The 22,288-nt window shown below is 35.1% G+C and overlaps 1 protein-coding gene across 2 annotated transcripts in view; it reads left to right on the forward strand.

Annotated features, from left to right (window-relative positions):
• Positions 1-22,288, forward strand: part of LOC142326219 (putative inorganic phosphate cotransporter) — a 79,270-nt gene that overhangs the window by 37,906 nt on the left and 19,076 nt on the right. Inside the window, exons 5-8 of one of the 2 annotated variants that reach the window (XM_075368509.1) lie at positions 1,510-1,733; positions 6,924-7,076; positions 7,886-8,018; positions 14,241-14,479. In XM_075368509.1, coding sequence (XP_075224624.1) covers positions 1,510-1,733; positions 6,924-7,076; positions 7,886-8,018; positions 14,241-14,479 — 749 coding nt within the window. The remainder of the gene's footprint in view (positions 1-1,509; positions 1,734-6,923; positions 7,077-7,885; positions 8,019-14,240; positions 14,480-22,288) is intronic. The other variant, XM_075368510.1, reaches the window with a different exon arrangement.

Consider the following 22,288-nt stretch of genomic DNA (forward strand, 5'->3'; position numbering starts at 1 on the left):
TGCAGTTAGCGAACCCGATTGCGGGATCGATCTAAAAGTCCCAGTCTCCAAAGTTTTACTCGTTCGGGCAGGAGTAGTCTGGTTAGCAGGAGTTAGCTGGCGGTAAGCGATCTACTAAGCTCCCTGTTAAGGGTGTCTCACAACACCCCTTCTGGGACGTCATCTACGATTTCCCATTCTTCAAAATCTCCTCCTCCATCGCCTCGTGTACCGGAGGATACGGTCGAGGAACCACTCGATTCCAGGGCATCGGAATTCCTTACAATCAAAACTACGAAAACGAAAAACACTTACGACTAATTATTATGTATTTTCCTGAAATTCTGTATCTGTAACTACCTTTACTTTGAACATTATTTAGTGGAACGTGAGAGGTCTTCGGTCCCGCATTGAGGATATGAGGGTATCGGCGCGCGCATATGAACCGCTAATCATGTGCTTCCGATAAACGTATCTTCTACAACACGATACAATAACGTTTGACAAAGCCGCCTGCGTTCGATCTTCTAGCTGCGGTCGTGAGTTACCACGAACTTACAGGAGACAGTCATCGCGAAAGCCTGGGCTGTGACCCCTTCCGGGAATGTCAGTCCCAAAAATCCGTCCGATACCAGGTTCCACAGAAAGGGACCGAGAACGGAGCCCTGCGGGCTTCCCCTGGTGAAGGACGTTTCCGAAACTAGTTGCGCATCCTTAAACGGAGCCGTGCGATCAGACAAGTAGTCACGTACTACGGCCTGCATGGCTACGGGAACATTGCGGCGTTTCAACTCATAATGGACAGAACTCCAACACAAGGAAGGAAATACTGCCTTTATATCAATAAGGGTGTGACGATGTCCGTTGGAAGCCTACATGAAGGCGAAATCTAATTTGTAATCGTTTACTGATGTAAATGTCTGCCGGGGCATGTACATCGGTGGCATCTCTACCGAGGCCTGGCTGATGACTGTGAGATCTAATCGGTTAGAGGGTCTACGACGATCTCCGGTTAAGCCCCTAAGGGCTTGGAACGGAGGGAGTGGTGTGGCGACCGCTAACGTCACAAGGCGGGTGTCTTCCCCTACGGGGTTAGGATGGGAGAGTAGTCTGATTTGTCAGGGGCATTCACTCGGCCAACAAGAACGATCTGGAGTGTTCTGAGCCAGGTGAAGACTAGGTAGCAGCCTTTTGAGGCTAGAATAATAGAACTTAGCCTGAAGTAATGTCTAAAACGGTTGCCGCCCAAGTCCTTGTAAAAAGGGGGGTTGGTTTTAGCCGGTAGCCGCCAGTCAGCGGGAGTCGGGCACTCCGTGCGTGAATGCATTTTCACCTCCATCTTAAAAAAAAATTATTATTATTATTATTATTAATAAATACAGAATTTAGGTAACGACATAGCGACAAAAAGAAAAAGGTGCAAGTGAGAGTCTTGAACGTGATTCTATAGTGATCTTTGATTCAGGGATTCAGGTCGATCCCTTGCTTTTGGAGAGTTATTGATATATTTATACATCTTTTTTTATTCAGGTTCAAATTTCGGTACAGTAGTCGCAATGGCAGTTAGCGGTGTACTATTAAGCTGGTTTCCAGACGGTGCGTGGCATTATTTATTTTACTTTTATGGAGGATCGGGTGTAATTTGGCTCACATTATGGTGGAGAATGGGATACAGCAGTCCTATCAACCACCCTTACATTTCAGATAAAGAACGTACTTATCTTAAGAAATATTACGACGAATCAAAATTACAGGTAAATGTTTACTTTTACGTTATTTTTCTGTTTACTAAACATCATTTGCAGATTTTGTCAAATAAAAGAGCGGTATTTTAAATATGGTACGACAAATCGGTGAGGAATTTGTTATTTTTTAATGGAGGATGACAGTAGATTCTTTCTGTCCGTATTATAGAAATGTAAGTTACTGAAAATCAGCTTAAAGCACAGAATGTGTCGATAGCGAGTGACAAAACAAAACATTGAAGTCAGATGTGAATAGTCAAGTAACAGTTTCGTGAATAGATTTTCATTTCATTTAGCGTTTAGAAATAATTTCTGAATAGCGTACAATTTCATACCCTTACGATTGTTCTTTTTTCAATTTTGTTGTCATTATGTATATAAATATAACAGCTATAAATCCTAGTATAATTCTCACTGAAAATATAAATCGGGAAAAGCAGTTCTGCGAAAGCTGTCTCTGACGATATTGAAAAACTATCTACTTCAAAAATCAGATTCTATATATACACAAATAAAAGGCAAACCTTAAATCAGGAACTTACCTGGAAGCGAATGACCTAGAATGCTTCTGCCGTGTAACAAATTTTTGCACATTAATCGCATTGCAAATATCGGTGGTAACTGTCGAGAGTATTTTTACTAAAACAATTGTTTATTTTTCATTAATAATAAAAAAATTACGTTTTCATGTTCATGCGATGTATGAAAATGTATGATTACACATGTAATAATAGGGTGTATGATTATGTTTTCCTATGTTTGTATTTCTAATAATTAGTTTCCACTGAAAAAATAATATTATTTCCTTTTAAATCAAAAGTATTTATTATATATATATATATATATATATATATATATATATATATATATAAAACTAATAATATTTGTTACGTTATTGTACTGCTCAATTTGTACATTAAAAGCGCTTTCGTGGATTTTCCCTCATTGTCAGTTGATCAAAAAATTAAAAAGTTTAAAATGAAGAAATTAAAATTATCGCATATGTAAAATATACAGTCAAGAATTAAAATTAAATATTCAAAATTCTTAACGATATCAAAATTTTATTAGATTTTTTAAAATCTCCTATACATGCCAGTGGCCAGCCATTACATACAGTACTGTTGTAATATTTTATGAATTTTATTAAATATTTACAAAAACGCTGCTACTTATAGCAGCTTTGATAAGAAAATCATTATCAAACTCTGTCTGCAGATTAATCAAGTTGAATTTTTGTCTGTATTTGTATATATAATATATTTCTAAAACTCCCAATTTTTTATAATTTTCTTTTGTTATTTCAATTATTTTTAAATCTGTTTCTAAATCGGTAATTAACAATTAAACGGTCGGCAACATTAGAGAATCCTAACGTTTTTTTGTTTTTTTTTGTCTTCAGTCATTTGACTGGTTTGATGCAGCTCTCCAAGATTCCCTATCTAGTGAAAGTCGTTTCATTTCAGTATATCCTCTACATCCTACATCCCTAACAATTTGTTTTACATATTCCAGACGTGGCCTGCCTACACAATTTTTCCCTTCTACCTGTCCTTCCAATATTAAAGCGACTATTCCAGGATGCCTTAGTATGTGGCCTATAAGTCTGTCTCTTCTTTTAAATATATTTTTCCAAATGCTTCTTTCTTCATCTATTTGCCGCAATACCTCTTCATTTGTCACTTTATCCACCCGTCTGATTTTTAACATTCTCCTATAGCACCGCATTTCAAAAGCTTCTAATCTTTTCTTCTCAGATACTCCGATCGTCCAAGTTTCACTTCCATATAAAGCGACACTCCAAACGTATACTTTCAAAAATATTTTCCTGACAATTAAATTAATTTTGATGTAAAGAAATTATATTTCTTACTGAAGGCTCGTTTAACTTGTGCTATTCGGCATTTTATATCGCTCCTGCTTCGTTAATCTTTAGTAATTCTACTTCCCAAATAACAAAATTCTTCTACCTCCATAATCTTTTCTCCTCCTATTTTCACATTCAGTGGTCCATCTTTGTTATTTCTACTACATTTCATTACTTTTGTTTCATTCTTGTTTATTTTCAGGCGATAGTTCTAGAATTACTATATCGTCAGCAAATCGTAGCATCTTTATCTTTTCACCTTGTACTGTTACCCCGAATCTAAATTGTTCTTTAACATCATTAACCGCTAGTTCCATGTAAAGATTAAAAAGTAACGGTGATAGGGAACATCCTTGTCGGACTCCCTTTCTTATTACGGCTTCTTTCTTATGTTCTTCAATTGTTACTGTTGCTGTTTGGTTCCTGTACATGTTAGCAATTGTTCTTCTATATCTGTATCAGAAACCCTAATTTTTTTAAAATGCTGAACATTTTAAAATCCTAACGTATTGTTTTTATAATGTTTAAGATGTTCTGAAAACCTTGCCCTAAGTGATGTCTTAGTTTTCCCGATCGTTACATGTTATTTTATAGATACTGCTTAAAGTATTAGAATTATAATTATCGTAAAATTTTATTTTTACGATCAGAAGTTAATAATTATTAATAAATTAATATATTTAAATTAAAAAAAAAGTTAAAAAAAAGAGATGACGTCTGAAACGAACCGATGTGCCTTCCCTTGTAAGATCAAAATATTTCATTAATAAAACTTTTATTTGGCTATATCTCAGGAACCGATGAAAATAACTACCTTTTCTGTTATATCGTTGTAAAGCTCTCGATGAGAGCTTATTACTGTAGTTAAAAAAAAAGTCCGAAATCCAAATTTTTTTGGATTTTTGGGCGCTTTTGGTCCTGTCGATTGCAATCGAAAGCACAACTATATGTTACAATAGTCCTAAATCCGAATTTTCATAACCTACGGCTAATCGTCTGAGTTATACGTACATACGTACAGACGTCAAGCCGAAACTAGTCAAAATGGATTCAGGGACGGTCAAAATGGACATTTCCATTTTTTGAAATCTGAAAACCGAAATTTTTCGCTATCGCAATACTTCCTTTACTTCGTACAAGGAAGTAAAAAAGCAATTTTTTATTTTTATTTTAACGATTATTTTGATTTACAGTTCTAAAACCGCATCGCGAAACAAAAATTTAGATTACTTTTATTTCGCATGTAACTTTTACATCGCACGATCGTATTTTTAAAATTTATATACTAAATAAACAAAGTTGTAATTTTCTAGGAAAGGGATGAAAATTTTTGGCTAATTTTCTTTCAAGAACTAAATTTCAAAAAATTAAGATTTTTACATTCTAAATGGAACGGGTTTGCGAGATGGATTTAAATTTAAAATAAATCTTTTAAAAGGAAAAAAATATATATTTTTTATAACCGTACACTATTGAATGGAAGATGCAAAAACATTTTCTTAACGGCTTGGTGTTTAGTTAATGTAGAAAATATAAATGCAAAACCTTCCGCTACCTCCTTTTCTGAAGAAAAAGTTTTTGCGAATTTGTGATCTCAATAGAAAAAACTTCAACTTTACTTAAAGAAATTTTTTTTTTCTGAAATCATATTTCAGACAAAACACCCCTATCCGTTTTTACAATTTTTATAAAGATTTAGTAATTCTTATTCCTGAAGGTAGAACCTGTCCACCGAGTTTGAAGAAAATCGATCGACAGGGTCCAGAGGACCAAATAGAGGCTATCACACATATGTACGTACATACATACGTATTTACATACGCGCAAATGTCTATCTGACAAAAATAATTTTTTTTATATCTTGGAAGCGATGGAACGAAAGATTTTTTTGCAGATTAATTACAATTTATTTAAATCTTCTTTTTTTTGTTAAAAACGTTTTTTAAATATCTCCTAAGTCGTAAAACTTAAAAAAAGGACCAATTATTTTTGTTGACGTACAGTTTTCTGTAATCGCTATAGCCGCTACAGCAGCGCATTTGCTACACCCAGGAAAATAAAGAAGGTTAAAGGATGTAAACCAGACGTACAGCAGCGATTTGAAATAAACAACAAACACAAAAAAAAAAAACATTTTTTAGTGAACGAGTACAAATCATTGACACTTACATAAAAATCATAGACAAGTACATAATAAACAAAAACCAGCACTACAACTCCTTCCTTAGAAGTGTTTAAAAAAGCTTAACTTTATAAATAACTTTTATAAATAGCTTTAATTTAATCTATATAACTGAGAATTCATTATACTACATTATAGTTTTACATTTCTCGTATTTCTCGTGAGCGGATGATTATTTAATTATGTTAGTATGTAATCACACATCGGCAATATAATTTTACGATTATATGACTTCTAGAACAAAAGTACTTGTTTATCTACAGAAATAAATAAATTACAATTAATTAGCAAATAATTTTATTAAAAATAGTTTTAATTTAGTCTAAACAAGAACATTTTTTCTATTATTATCGTTATTGTTATTATCTAGTTTATTTTTTGTTTCTTTTTCTTGCTACCGACAATAATGAAATAAAAATAAACTAACTCAGGCTCAGGTAAACTTTTCATAATTTTCTCCTTATTAAAATAAATCCTTAATAAAATGTATCGTAGTGAATTTTTTAAAATACTTTTCAGTATCTGATTACACGCAAAACAGAATGTCCAAACGCTTTAAGAAGAGCATTGTTAGCATCGTTACAAAAAAAAGAAGAGTTGCAAAAATAGCTGCTAGTATACAGAGAAAGTGGATTGTATACTCTTAATAAAATATTTAATGTTACTTTGAGTAGATTTTTTTAATAAAAAAAAAAAAAATCTAGAAAGCATCGATAAATATCGCCTGCCAAAATCAAACCGATGTTGTCTGCTAACAATAATTTATCCTTGAATAAGTTGATCGGTCAATAAGATCTTTTTGTAAAGATTGTGCCGGCAGACAAAGTGTTTTTATACTGCACGTACTTACAAGGGGATCCAGATAATCTTATAGTTTGTTGACGCTACCGTAACGTTGATGAAGTTCCGATACAAAAGTATTGGAAGCGACAGATTAACGAAAATATAATAAAGCTTTTTATATTTACGTCTTCATAAATCTAAATCGTAAGGTAAATCACCGGCCTATTAAAGCGCTTTTAGATGTTCCAGTGTCAATAATAATTCTAAAATTAGAAACACGATATATCGTACAATATTAATATTTTTTGTTAAAATTCAGTTTGAAACGTTTTTTATATATTCTAACAGAGTTTTTTTTTCTTCACAGGAGACGCCTCTAACACCTTGGGGTAGTATAATGCAATCTAAGCCGTTATGGGGACTGATCGTATGCCAAATTGGCCATGACTGGGGTCTATTTACTATTATAACGGATTTACCAAAATACATGAGTAATGTTTTGCATTTCACTATAGCGCAGGTAATCGATATTTTCAGAAAAAAAAATTAAAAATATGTGTTTGTATTTCATTCATACACAAGGGGCATTCAGGTATTTTCTATCGACTACATTCTTACTACAAAAGTTAAGTCGATCGTGTTTCTTTGAAAATCACACTGTTCTCGCTTTAATTATTCTTACTGCTACTTTTTTTATTCTGCTTTCTAAAACTCTCTCCGTCGCAGTTTAATACTTATTATTCTGCGATACTATTTTAAAATTAATATACAAACAAGTGAAAATATTTAACGCTTTGATGAGCGGTCATTGATGAACTTAACGGCATTTTTGACACAGATCGATGATCATTTCTGCCAAATAATTTTGTTCACGGGTTGCGTTTAGTAATTAACATCGCAAACCGAATTGCCAGATAATATAGCAGTAAAAAATTAGCTTGCAAATGAGAACGAGAGAATTAAGATTTAACTGAGAATGAAGAACGTGCGAGTTATAGATTAGAACAAAAGATTTCAATGAATGTCACAGAAAAGAGACAAAATTTCTTTATATATTCTTTGTTTAGCTTGAAAAACTGTCAGAAAATGCTATAAAATTTACGCCATTTTTGTTACAATTCAGACATGAAATATTTTTAAAAACAATAAATATCAGGAAACTTCAACGATACAAATATCGTTGAATTACCAAAACGTTAGGTAATTTATACGTACTGTAATTCACAGATCGTTCTTCATTTAAAAATCATTAAACTCAACAAAAAAATTGAATATTTGAATTAACGTGTGAAAATAGCTTTTTAAAAATTATTTGAATATTTATTTCAGAACGGATTACTTTTGTCTCTTCCACATTTATTTATGTGGTCGGTAGCCTGGTCATCTGGATGGTTAGTTGATTTGATGATGGAAAAAAAGATTTTTACAGTTACGAAAACAAGAAAAATATTTACTACTCTCGGTATGTATAACGATAATAGTTATATTATCGCCGTATATTTTATATTGTAATAGCTGCATATTTATATATCTGTATTAAAGCAATCTGTTCATGTTACCTTATAAAAACTAATTTTATTATTTAATTGATCATCCGAGATTTGTTTATTTTAACTTCACTTAATTTATTAATTGTTCTATGATATTGACCGTAACCTGACCGACGAAGATGTGTTGCCCCTCATTAGGGAACAGAACACTGATTTGGATGAATCCGCCTTCCGACGGGACTGCAGATTGGTCTTTAAAACGGGTAGGGGTGATACCCAGAAATATCACTGAGTCTTTGAGGTAAGTTCTGGTCTCTTTCAAAAATTTACGTCTGCAGGCAGACTATTTATCGATTTAGGGTTCTGCCGAGTAAAAGAGTACGTGGATGTCCAAAGATGTTTCAAGTGCTGCAGATACGGTCACAGAGCTAAACTTTGTAAGCTTGTATTGGTGTGTGCCCATTGTGGCGAGGAGGCCCACAAGGGAGACGATTGTTCGTATAGGTCCGAGTTTCCGTTAACTGTAAGAGGTTGCACAAGAATCATGAACACCCAGTTGTTAGTAGGAAGTGTGGTCGTTACGTAAGGGCCGTTGCGCTGTACTTTAATTCCTTTGATGGTTAGTTTCGGTCGACTAAATGCCCAAGGTGCTTATGTAGTCCAGGTTGAGTTAAGTGAGATTGTAGAGAGATGGAGCCTCAATGTTGTCCTCCTGCAGCACCCATATGTAAGTAGGGGTGATCTGCCAGGCTTTCACAGCTGGAAAATGTTTTGTGTAGGGGATACCTTTATGCCTGCTATTCTATGCAAAAAGTCTCTTGATAGTGTCTTTATACGGCAGGTTTCTGACGCGCATCATGTTGTTGTGGTCAGACTTGCCATTCGCGTACAGAACCGTACAGTTATAAGTTCATATTTCCAATACAGAGATCCCACTGAGGAACGCCTAGCGAGATAGGATAGGATCCTTCGTGTTGTGAGCGATGATCCGATCCTTAATGGTACCGATGTTAATACGAAGTCGCATTGCTGACACAGTGGAATCACTGATCATGGCGGTGGTCATGACCGTTTCTAATTGACAGTTTCTTGACCGGTTTGTGGTCGACTACTGTTCCAGCGATCGTGGGTTGATACTCTTTGAAATAGCGGATGAGCTGCAAGATGGCCATGCGGAACACTTTCCTGTTTACCGGAGGCGCTTCCTGCATAGGAGGGCGGAATGGCCGAAATTCTCCTCTTTGTTGGAGTACAGACTGGAAATTTCTTCTCGAGTTCTTGACGGCCTGCCATTAGATGTCCTGGCAGAAAATTAGAAAATTTCACTTCTACGGTGGTGGCGGTGGCGGTTGAAGCTGCCATTCCTAGAGGCATTGGCTGGGAACGTATATCTGGTTGGTGGTCTCGGATTCTGACAGCAATGAAGCAGTCTGTGAACCGACTCAGAAGGACTGCGCAACGAGAGGGTGATCCCAGTCGGCGTGCGGCCCTAACTGCAGATTACCGCACAGCGACGGCTAGGTACTTTCATAGCAGTAGGTCCTCCAAGCGTAATTCCCGGCGCTCCTTCGTTCAGGAGCCAGGGAACAGAGACCATCGGGGCGTTGTGTATAGAGCCCTTGGACATAAGCGTAGGAAAGATGTCCTCTCATCAGCCTTGTCAAGGGTGTGGTAATCGATAAAAACCGTATCCTTCAATTAACCACACATTTCAGGAACGGTCGAACTGAGACTGTACAAGACTACACTTCATTTACACTCATACATATCATCCTTATTCATCCTCTGAAGTATTATATAAACGGTAGTTACCGGAGGCTAAACAGGAAAAAAAAAGGCGTGTCAGGCGGGAAGTGGCGATTTTCGAGACCGACTTACAATCTTCTGAGATCACTGAGGCGGAAGTGCGCCAGGTGATCTGTAGTATGGCAGGGCACAACGCCCTCGGATATGATTGTATCACAGTGGAGCTCCTCCTCCGAACGCTTCCAGTACTCCTTGGTCCTATAACTAGAATATATATTATGTTGCCCTTCGCTGGCCACTTTGCGGTGTGTTGGAAGCGTGAAGACTTGGTGTTGTTGTTCAAAGTTGGCGACAAAACCCCTACTGTTAGTTCTTATCGTCCACTAACGCTCTTGCCCATGATTGACAAGATTTTTGAAATGGTCCTATATTTGCGTATTAATGTTAGATTGGCCACTGATCTCTTGGACAACCAGTATGGTTTCCAACCGGGCAAGAGCACTGAGGATGACATACTAAAGGATGGATGTAGCTTACGCTGTTCATGAAAATATGTATGATTTTTCTGGACCTGTCCGGGGCATTTAACAACTTATGGTGGCTTTCTGCCCTGTCTCAGATGCAGAAGCATAAGTGTACACGAAATGAACTAGAAGTGCTCTCAAGTTATTTCATCCATCGGACCGTTTCCCTGCGTGATAGCGGCTTGGAGGTTCGTAAGACCTTAACTAAAGGATGCCCTCAGGGCAGTGTTCTGAGTCCTCTTCTTTGGATCATAGAATTCGATTAGATGTTGTGCTTAAGGTTGCCATGTGGTTGTCATGTCGTCCCTTAATGCTGACGACGCGCTGCTATTGATTGACGGGGATTGGCGCAACGAGGTAGAGTTACGAGCTGCTTGTGAGACACTCCGACTGTGAAGTCTCCAACATAAGATGATTTTCAGCTCAGAGAAAACCACAATGATGTTGCTTAAGGCCGATTGGCTGCTACCTGAGTAATCCGGGTCCGGATGACTGGTCCCCTCATTCGGTACGTTACGACTTAAAAATACCTGGCTGTTATCCTTGATGAGAATTTTCGGTTCAAGGACCATCTACAGTATGTAACAAAAAAGGCCGCTGATGCCTTTCATGGAATCCGTAGTCATTCATCCCGATTGGGGGTTGAATTACCGTACCATGCATATCCTTTACAAAGGTGTCAGCGAAGCTATTATGCTGTATACTGCGCCTGTCTGTGCTCACCGCGTGGCTTTAGGTATTGCGCGGACACTTTACTGCGGGCCCAGCGACTTCTCTTGCTGGCTGTTATAGGCGTTTGGATAACAGTCTCGCGGGAGGCAATCTGTGTTATAGCCGGAGTCAAAGAAATAAATATCTTGGCTAATGCACGTAAGGAAGGCTACATTTCAAAGGTAAATAACCTATTGACGACAAACGAAAGCAGGAGATTGAATACCGGGGCCTTGCGTCTTGACGGGTCAGTTGGGACGAATCCCCCACAGGTCGCTACACGTATGGTATATTTCCTATAATATTTGATTTAGGTGCGATTGGATGGGTCTCCCCCAATCGGTATATCACACAGTTTCTCTCCGGGCATGGTGACTTTCGGGCGGGTTTGGCTAGGTTTCGTTTGTGGATTAGAGTCAATGCTCAGATTGCGGGACTGATGATTCAGTGGACCACGTCCTTTACGTCTGTCCCCGATTCGAGGTCGAACGTTCACGAGCTGTTAGGGAACTTGAGATAACACATTCCTTTCTGGATCTCCATATTAACTGGATGATCCTCGAGGAGTAGTCTATAGTCTATAACGGTGTTGTCAAATCTTTACTAGGCGCTCTGCGGTTTTGGTTAGTTAGTTTGAGATAATCATGTTAGGTTGGATGTGAAGATGTCCGTTTGAGTCCTACGAGAAGGCGAAATTTGATATTTATTTACTGATGCAAATGTCTGCCGAGTCATTTACATTGGGGACATCCCGACCGTGGCCTTGCTGATGACTGTGAGATGTTACCGGAGGGTCTAAAGACAACCTCCGGTAAAGTCCTCCAGGGCTTTGAATGGAGGGGGTGGTGTGGCGCCCAGTAACGTCACAAGGTGGGTGTCTTCCCCCTACGAGGTTGGGATGTGGGTGCAATGTCTCTACTTCTATTTCTGTTGTAATCCATTATTAGCTTGAGATTTATGATCTAGCCCAGACAGCTCCTCCAAGATCTGAAACCTTCTTGGTATTCTCCTAGTTCTATCTCGAGTTGTAAACTTATCCTATTGAGGATGATTCTTGAAAGAATTTTGTACGTTGTTTCTAGGAGTGGGATTTTCCTGTAGTTGTTAGAGTCTGTTTTCTCCACTTTTTTGTTTAACAGGTGGATAAGGGCTTTCATGCAGTGTTCTGGTCATTCTTCTTTGATCCAGATGTTGACAAGCTGTTGATGAAGTGTGATTTTTGCTTGTCTTCCTGCATGTTTCAAGATTTCTACAAAGGTCTGATCTTCTCCTGCCACTTTGTAATTCTTCATCTCGCGCAGTGCTTGGTAGATTTCTTTTATTGTGAGAGATTTGATGTTTTCCAGTGGTGTTGTTATTGGGGAGCTGGTGTTTAAATTTAGGAGTTCTGTCGATTCTTCACAATTTAGGATTTTGTTGAAATATTTAGTTAGTATTTTAGCATGCCTTTATTGTTATGGACCAGATTATGGTTTTCATGTTTCATTAGTAGAGTTTGGGTTTTGTATTTCAGGAGTTGTTTAAGATTTTGTGGTAGTCTCTCGATTGCATTTTGTTAAATTCTTCTTCTGTTGTCAGTGTGTCTTTATGGTGTTGTCTTTTTATTTTCCTTAGGGTTCAGGTGCTTTTTCTTTGTTTTTCTAGATCTTGGAATGATGTTTCTGATTTTTGGGATTAATGTAATAGCCAAGGTTGATGTCTCTTTTCCAATGTTTTGTCGCATTTGCTGTTTACCGGTGATGTTTTTATGGGGTTTTAATCAAGCCAGTTCTTCTGCAATTTGTTTAAGGTTGTTGACTAGGTCTTCATGTTTATCCATGATTATTAATTTTCCATCACATTTTGGTAATTTTCATTTTTGATAAATTGGGTAGAGTCTATTTTTATTTTAGTTTTAGGGGCTTGGTTTTGTTGCTTCCTTTGGAAAGAGAATTTAATTTTAATTTTGACTATGTAATGGTATGAGCCTGTGTCTACTCCTCAGAGGACTTTTACATTGTTGATCTCTTTGTGGTGGTGTTTGTCCATGAAGATGTGATCTAGATCCCATTGTTCTTTAGTGTAGTCAGGGTTTTTCCAGGTTGAGTTTGTGAGGGTTCCACTTGAAATATGTAGATTTTGAAATTAGGTTGTAGTTTCTGCATTTGTTTTCTTTTGGGCGAGCCATTTTCAGACAACGTTGCAGTACTTTCTTTCCCTGCCTAGTTGAGCACTCCAATTCGTTGTTTAATGTGATTTTTGGTAATGTTATGTATGGTCTGGTCAAATAGGTCCCAGAACTTTTCTGTTTCTTTACAGCCTGTTGGAGATTTGTTTTTATTATTGGTAGGGGTATGGTTGTTTATTATGGTGTAGATTTTATTATTTGCTTTTAAGGTTCGTGTTGTTGAGATTCTTGGGGATTGTGTCTTAAACTCTTGTATGGAATTATTTTGAGGCTGACCAAACTATGGAGCGCTTTTCTCTCTTCCCATGTATACCTTTGTAGAGCCTATATCCTTGAGATTGCCTGGTGTCCTGGTTGGTGTATCTTATTTCCTGCAGTCCCATGATGAAAATTTTGTGTAGTCCATTAGGGGTCTGTTATTATTTTTAGTTTACCAATATGCATGAGTGAGTTTACATTGTGTGTGGAAATGTAAGTGATTTGCTTCAGTTTGATTTTGGATTTTGTATTGTTTTTGTTCATGTGTGCAATGCTAGAACATTCCAATACTTCTAATTGCATGTTATCTTCTAAGTGGCTCATCTGTGCGCTGCCATCTCTGAACTCTGGTGTTGCTTGGTTCAGCCAAATACATGAGTGATGCTATTTCATTAATGATTTTGCAATAGTAGTAATAATGAAATTACTGCTACCAAAGAATCAACATATTCTACAAGGGACAAAATGAATTATCTATCCAGATCTTTTTAATGAGACAATCACAAAAATCTGTACTTTAACAAACGTCATTATAAATGTTTAAATTCAAAGTATCAAATATTTTAAAAAGATATTTTAGTTGTTATTAATATAATAATTATTATTATATATCATCCTAAGAACACTATGATTTCTGTGTTGAGTACTATTTACCTTTCCTTACTTCATTTTAGAATGAAGTTTTCAGACCAACCTTTTAGAATGAAGGTAAGAAAAGTAAACAGTAGTCATAAAAATATTTTAGTTATTTAAAATGTAAAAGTAATTTTTAACTGTTATTGTTGCAGCAACAATTGGACCTGCTTTGGGAATTCTTTGTGCAACATATTCTGGATGCAATAGATTTTTAGTGATGAGCCTTTTAACAATTGGAATGGGTTCAATGGGTTTCTTTTATCCGAGTTTAAAAGTAAATTCACTTGATTTAAGTCCAAATTATGCTGGAACTTTGATGGCGCTTGTGAATGGAATTGGTGCAATATCTGGTGTCTGTACTCCATATGTAACTGGACTTCTTATAAGTGATGTTTGTTATCATAATTTATTATTTATTTATTACTTATTATTTTTTTAAATATTTATTTTATTTATTTTTATGACTCTTCAGTGATCATATTTTATTTATAATTGCAAATTAGAGTCATTGCAGTAGTTGTAACAGAACAAGGTTCAAATCATTTAAATGTGTAGTATTTAACTGGATTTGAAAGCTTATATCATTTTATTACATTTAAAACTTTCTGCTTGTCATGAGAATCATTCCACTAAGCATTTTTTTTTTTCATAAAACTCATGTTCATAAGTATTCCTTTATGAAACCTTCAGCAGTTATGAACTTTTGCATACATATAACTTAGCTTACCATATCTGATTTATAAATCATTCCTATGTATAAAAAAATATTTGGAAATGATTTTTTTAATACCCATACATTTATTGAATTTTTTCTACAGTGACTGCAAAGTTTAGAAAAAGGTATTAGTCTTATAGCCACAACATTGCCAAAAGAATTGAGTAATACTTATTTACGCATATATGAAAACATTACTAATGTTATGGAACAGTGGTACATCTATTTGTTATATATTTTAGAACAGCATCTCTCAATCTGGGAATTGGGGTGATATGAAAGGGGTTGCAAAATTAGCCTACAACTTTACACAAACAATAATGAAATCATTTTATGAGAAAAAATCATTTATTTTAAACATTTTATTTACACTTATAAGTACACATGTAAAGAAAATTAAAGAGATAGTTGCGTTTGTGTTTCATTTCTCCAAAAGTTTCTCCATATGTGGATCTTGTTGGAAATAAACAAAAGAAATTTTTTTTTAAGTGATGCCTATATTTATTTTTTTAGCATAACCATAGATGAAAACCCCTTTTTCAGGGGTAAGACATGGCGAAAGGGATTAATAATTTCAATGGTTTTGTGACAAAATTTCTATATTCACTTCGACAAGCAAGTCAAAACATACCTAAATCTTCAGATGTAAATTGTAGTTGTAAAATTTTATTGGCAGATATTTCAATGAGCTGGTTATCAATCTCAACTGGTAACTCAGCAGCTGCAACAATGTTCTCACTGAACGGATTCAGTACCCATCTCTTCAAGAAATCATTTTTATCTTCTGGGAAATACTCTAACTGAATTTTTGGCTCATGCAAATGCATCTTCATGCTATCCAAATTGTGGTGAATAATAGTGGCTTGTTCATCTAAATTTTTCTCATTATAATCAGAAGTCACTGGAAACATATCAAGATTTTTCTTTGAAGGCAAATAATCCAGATATCAAGCTTCTTAATGAAAGCATGTACTTTGTCATTAATAAAAAAATGTTTTTATTACGTCCTTGTAAATTCACATTCAAGTCATTGAAATGGGAAAATACATCAGCTTAGTAAGCCAACAGCAACATATACTCATTATTTTGTAAAAACATTGCGAATAGTGTTTTTTATCCTGGAAAAATATTATTAATTCATCTCACAATTCCAATAACTGGTTTAACGTTTTCCCTCTCAATAACCATCTGATTTCTGCATGGAAAAGAAGAGATTTTGTTTCTTTATGCCCATTTTATCGCATAGTTTAGCAAACAGCTTATTCTGTTATGGATGACTTTTAATGAAATTAACTTTTTTTACAGCTTTACAAAGAAGCATGTGTGTGTGTGTGAAGGAACCAGTGCGTCTATTCTGCCCTTAGTGAAAGACAATCTTTTAATTTTTTCCTCTGTCTTTCTTGTTATCGCCTTTGCATCATCACTACATACTGCAATACATTTTGTCCAATCTTTGTTATAGCTTTTAGTAGCCTCATAAAATACATCAATAAGACATTAACCTGTTCCATGATCAGGTATTGATTTACAAAACCATATAATTTCTTTGATTGATCTGTCCCTATCACATTCATGTCTCACAAATCATAAGAACTGAGAAATATTCGCCATGTCTGTTGATTCAACAAAATGAATACTAAAAAATTCACTTGAACTCACTTGCTGATTTATCTGATTGTGAATACTGGCAGCCATGTCATCAATTTACCTTGATACTGTGTTGTTAGAAAGCAAACTTTTTTCAATTTTTGTGCTTCTTCCACGCCTATTAAGACACTGACCATATCATCAATTGCAGCAGGCAATGTGAGGTTTTGTACAATTGTATGGGGTTTGGACATCTTAGCTACTTACTTTTAATGCTACGAGATAAGATGCTTCAAGTATACTTTTATCAGTATGGCTTGATTTACTATTAGAAGCTTGTTGATTTCTCAAAGTATCTCATTTTCTTACAAAAAATTCCAAGGGTTTGTTTTTATGATCCAGATGTTAGTTTCCAAGTGTCAAATTAATTTTGATGGCACCATTTAATTTTGAAACAGACATTTCATCAGAGAGGACTTGAAAGCAAACAACACACTGTGACTTTTCATCCAATGAGGTAAAACCATAATTTAAATAAATGTCATCTCATAGTCTTATCTTTTTACCAGTCGATTCACTGTATGTAGATGGCCCACTTTGTTTTTTTACAAGTATATCCATTTTGCGTAAGAATCTAATTGAAAAATAAAAAAACAATTACCCCATTTGACCACACACTAAAAAACAGAAACCTTTCAATTATTATTATTTTCAATGAAACTATGCTTTTTAAAAACTTAAATAAATGCACTACACGCACGCTTTGGATTTGATACTAAACTGATGTTCTGGCCATAAGGCATAGCATTGTTATATAATATAATAGTGTTTACTATATTTTCACACGCTACAGTAGTCTCTGAACTAGATGAATACACATACTTTTTGTATGGTATCAACAAAATGTTAAGGTCAATTAATATTTCAGTTGATACATTAAGTATTCAGTTTTATACTGTTTTATTTTGATTAATGTATAAATTATTCCAACTTACCTATCTAAGTAAATTTATTCTTTATTTAAATTGCTTGATTGTTTATAGAGAAAAAAAGTTAATTTTATAGTCACATATCCAAATAATACTTGAAACAAAAGTGATGTGAAACTTTGGAAACCTAAATGGAATCATTATATAATTTCATAATGCATCCACATTTCATTCCATATTTTTCTGATTTGCCACATGCTTTTTTGCATAGCACAAACTTCGTTCAAAACAGGGTAGTTTTAAGGTGTCTTCTTTATAGGTACACAGTCTCCACTAGGCAGAATTGCTACTATTATAGTGATTCTAACATTAGATATGGCTGATCTGCAAAGTCGACAGATGAGAAAGTCCACGCAAAGTCCACTGTTATCTAAATTTTCCAGCTATGATGTTTCTTTTCTCCTTTCTGCACTATTTGTCCAGAATTTTCCCTCGTACAACTGCATAAACCTGTTATTATTTTCACGCGACATGAACAAAATGCTTGAGCTTCTATTGATTAATGTTCATCGGTCAATCTCTTTTTTTTATTTGCACTCCTGAGTAATAATATGAATACATTAGGAACCTTATCAACCCAATGCTATTAACAAATCCTGCAAGCCACCCATATCACTAATGCATTTATCTCATTCATACAATATTTACTAAAGGTCCATTATGTCTGAACCACATATTTTTGTTGATTAGGTACGACTTACCTCAGATAGTTTTACTAATTTAAAATTTCAGTTACTCAAAATAGTTGTCCCTTATATTCTGATACCTTATAACTTGTAAACAATCAATTGTTGTTAAATATATTTTGTTGAGCGCAGAGGAGGAAGATAGTAGATATAAACAAATTACAAGGAGTTCAGTTTCCTGATTATTATAATAGTTTAGTTGCAATATTAATTATAAAAAGTAACAGGACATTAATAACTAATGTTATACAATAGCTTTAAAAAAATCTTCTTCAAGCATATTTTTATAGATTTAATTATTTGTTAAGGTTATTATTTATACTTCTATACCAGTTTGCACCTTGCTTAAGGACAACATATTTAATTAGCCTGTATGTCACTTATGTAATATTGTAGAAAAGTGCAATTACAGTTAATAATGTGCTTGTTTGCTGTAAATATAACTCGGAAATCATTATACAAGAAAAATCAAAAACTTCCCTTTTATCAGAAAGTTTTGCTATTACTGTTTTTATTTTTATTTTTTTGTCTTCTGTCATTTGACTGGTTTGATGCAGCTCTCCAAGATTCCTACCTAGTGCTAGTCATTTCATTTCAGTATAACCCGTACATCCTACATCCCTAACAATTTGTTTTACAAATTCCAAGTGTTGCCTGCCTACACAATTTTTCCCTTCTACCTGTCCCTCAAATATTAAAGCAACTATTCCAGGATACCTTAAAATGTAGCCTATAATTCTGTGTCTTCTTTTAATGCATTGGGAAAGGCTCTCCCAATCGATTTAGTGGTGAAATTTTGGGTGGCCATGTGGAAGTTGTGAAGAGGCAGGGAGGCTGAGGTATTTGAGATGCAGTTTCAAGCTGGGCCTGTACCGGAGCTGAACGGTGATCACAATGCACTGGTTCCAAATTTCATTCAGTTACCCATCTCCCACCTGAGGAGGAGGCTTTACAGCCTCGCGATGGATGCATGGCACAAGAATGGCACACTACGACTAAGGGAAGGTCTTTGTATAGATTTATACAGGATTTGGGGGGGGTGGTATGCCTCTCTTCGTTTTTAAGGGCAACGGGTGCCCAGGTGCTCTCCAACCACGCGAACTTGAAACAGTACTTATTTTGGTTCTGCCTGACAGCTGATGAGCTGTGTGTCTGCGTGGAGGTCCAGTCGAATGAACATATGATGTTCGACTGCCCAGCTCTTGGGGCGGGGGGGGGGCAGAACTCAGGCCACCCTGAAACTTAGAGATCAAGGGGAAAATTGGCCACTCATAAGTGGCAAGTCAATGTGGCGTGAGCCGCATTGTCGGACCGTGTGGGTGTTCCTTGATGCTGTTGCTTTGTTCAACTGGCTCAGTAGTTTATTCAAGGGAAAGACTCCTACCTCACTGCTGTGAGAGGCTACCCAACAGTTATGGCTGGCCATCAGCCAATTAAAACTCCAAGTGCTTTAATATTGGTCGAGAGGAACTTCCTGGCAATCAGCAACCTAAGTGTAGCAGCGAATTGCTGTCTTGATGTGATAAATAAAATTTATTGAATGTCATATATATTTTAATATATGTATTTTAGAATATATGAGAAGTGAGCGGTGGGACACGAAGCAAGTGGTGTGTGGTACCATGCTTAGTTCGCTCACGAGATTAGGTTAACTGCAGGAGCTAGTCAGGACACTGGTTGCCAAACTGATTCGAGGCTCAGAAGCTGTTTGTGGCACAGATATTCGATCTTATGCTTTAGAGTGACTGAATGTGGTGGTGGTGGGAGAAATGCCATGCAAATCAATCAATCAATCTTCTTTTAACTATATTTTTTCAAATGCTTCTTTCTTGATCAATTTTCTCACAGCACCTCTTCATTTGTCACTTTATCCACCCATCTGATTTTTAACATTCTCCTATAGCACCACATTTCAAAAGCTTTTACTAATGTTTTCTTCTCAGGTATTCCGATAGTCCCAGTTTTACTTCCATTATAAAGCTAAGCTCTAAACATATACTTTCAAAAATGTTTTCCTGATGTTTAAATTAATTTTTGTTGTAAACAAATAATATTTCTGACTGAAGGTTTGTTTCACCTCTGCTATTCAGTATTTTATATCGGTCCTTCTTTGTCCATCTTTAGTAATTCTACTTCCTAAATAACAAAATTCTTCTACCTCCGTAATCTCTTCTCTTCCTGCTTTTACATTCAATGGTCCATCTTCATTATTTCTACTACATCCCGTTACTTTTATCTTTGTTCTTATTTATTTTCATGTGGTAGTTCTTGCTTAGGACTTCATGCCATTCATTGTTCCTTCTAAATCCTTTTTACTCTCAGCTAGAATTACTATATCATCAGTAAATCATAGCATCTTTATCTTTTCACCTTGTACTGTTACTCCGAATCTAAATTGTTTTTTAACATTATTAACTGCTAGTTCTACCTAAAAATTAAAAAGTAACAGGGATAGGGAACATCCTTGTCGGACTCCCTTTCTTATTACGGCTTCTTTCTTATGTTCTCCAATTACTGCTGTTGCTGTTTGGTTCCTGTAAATGTTAGCAATCATTCTTCTATCTCTATATTTGAACCCTAATTTTTTTTAAATGCTGAACATTTTGTTCCAGTCTACATTAACAAATGCCTTTTCTAGGTTTATAAATACCATGTATGTTGGTTTGTTTTTCTTCAATCTTCCTTCTATTATTAATCTGAGCACTAAAATTGCTTCCTTTGTCCCTATACTTTTCCTGAAACCAAATCGGTCTACTTCTAACACTTCTTCCACTTTCCTCTCAATTCTTCTGTACAGAATTCTAGTTAAGATTTCTGATTCATGACGAATCAAGGATTAAGATAATTTAAGATAATTGTTCTGTATTCTTCACATTTATCTGCTTCTGCTTTCTTTGGTATAATATTCTTTTTGCAATCTAATGAGACTTCCCCTTTTTTGTAAATATTACACACCAGTTTGTATAATCTATCTATCGCTTCCTCTCATGCACTGTGCAGTAATTCTGCAGATATTCCGTCTATCCATTCAAATCTTTTAATGCTCTCTTAAATTTATATCTCAGTATTGTTTTTCCCCTTTCATCCTCTTTGACATCCTCTGCTTCCTCCATAACACCATTTTCTAATTCATTTCCTCTGTATAACTCTTAAATATATTCCACCCACCTATCGACTTTGCCTTTTGTATCAAAACCTTTTGTACCATCTTTGGTACACCGATAAAAAATTTATACTTTTTTTTTAATTTTGGTATACGTAAAATTAATTTTTATAAAGCAATTAGAATTTTTTTTACTGATTGAAACTATTCACAAGTAAATATTACACTGATATTAAATATAAACTTAATTCAGGATATTGTTAAAAACTTTTGTGGTTTTATAAACTCTTCTCAACTATTGTGGACTAATATTATGAACAATACAGTATTTTACCTGTTCTACATCAGATTACTTGGTGTTTGTAAAAATGATCTGTCATTATGTCCTCAATTTAAAACTTAAGTAAGACTTTTAATACATAATCTGTTTTTAAATGTAACATTCATGGCTCTACATTGGTATACATTTTGAGCAAACTTATGTTATCCAAAATATATATTTCAGTTTAACATAATTTTTATGAATTGTAAATGATACTTTTAAAATTTATTAAATTTAATTAAAATAAACTATTCCTAGTCTTTTTACAAATTATTAATAGCAAATAAACAAAAATTTCTTTTGTAGCTATTACTTCCACATAAATTTTAATAACTCGTGTGTTGTGTGTGACAACAACAAAACATACACACACCCCACATGCATGCATGTGCACACACACACACACACACACACACACACATACAAAGAACTGACACAGTAATTTGTCATTTTGACCCAATTATTTGCTTTTGACTTTTTTATAGATAGTCTGAGGATGATCTTAAATCACTGAGGAAGGTCACTTAGACAACTGAAAAGACTTAAGTTTTTAAAAACATTTTATCATAAAATTTGGTTCACTGAGTTGATAAAGAAGTTAAAATTTCAAATTAACACCATCTGTGACCATTACAGACAAGAATAGAAAAAAAAACTATTACACTATCAATATTTACTCATTTTTTCTGCGTTCTCTCTAAATTCCTTTCACACTGTTTTAACCCAATAGGGTTCTGATTAAATATTTTACAGTTCAATTGGATTCCTCCATATTCCAAATGATTGCAGTAACTGAAA

The sequence above is a fragment of the Lycorma delicatula genome, chromosome 6 (genome assembly GCF_047948215.1).
Source record: "Lycorma delicatula isolate Av1 chromosome 6, ASM4794821v1, whole genome shotgun sequence".
NCBI classification, from domain to species: domain Eukaryota; kingdom Metazoa; phylum Arthropoda; class Insecta; order Hemiptera; family Fulgoridae; genus Lycorma; species Lycorma delicatula.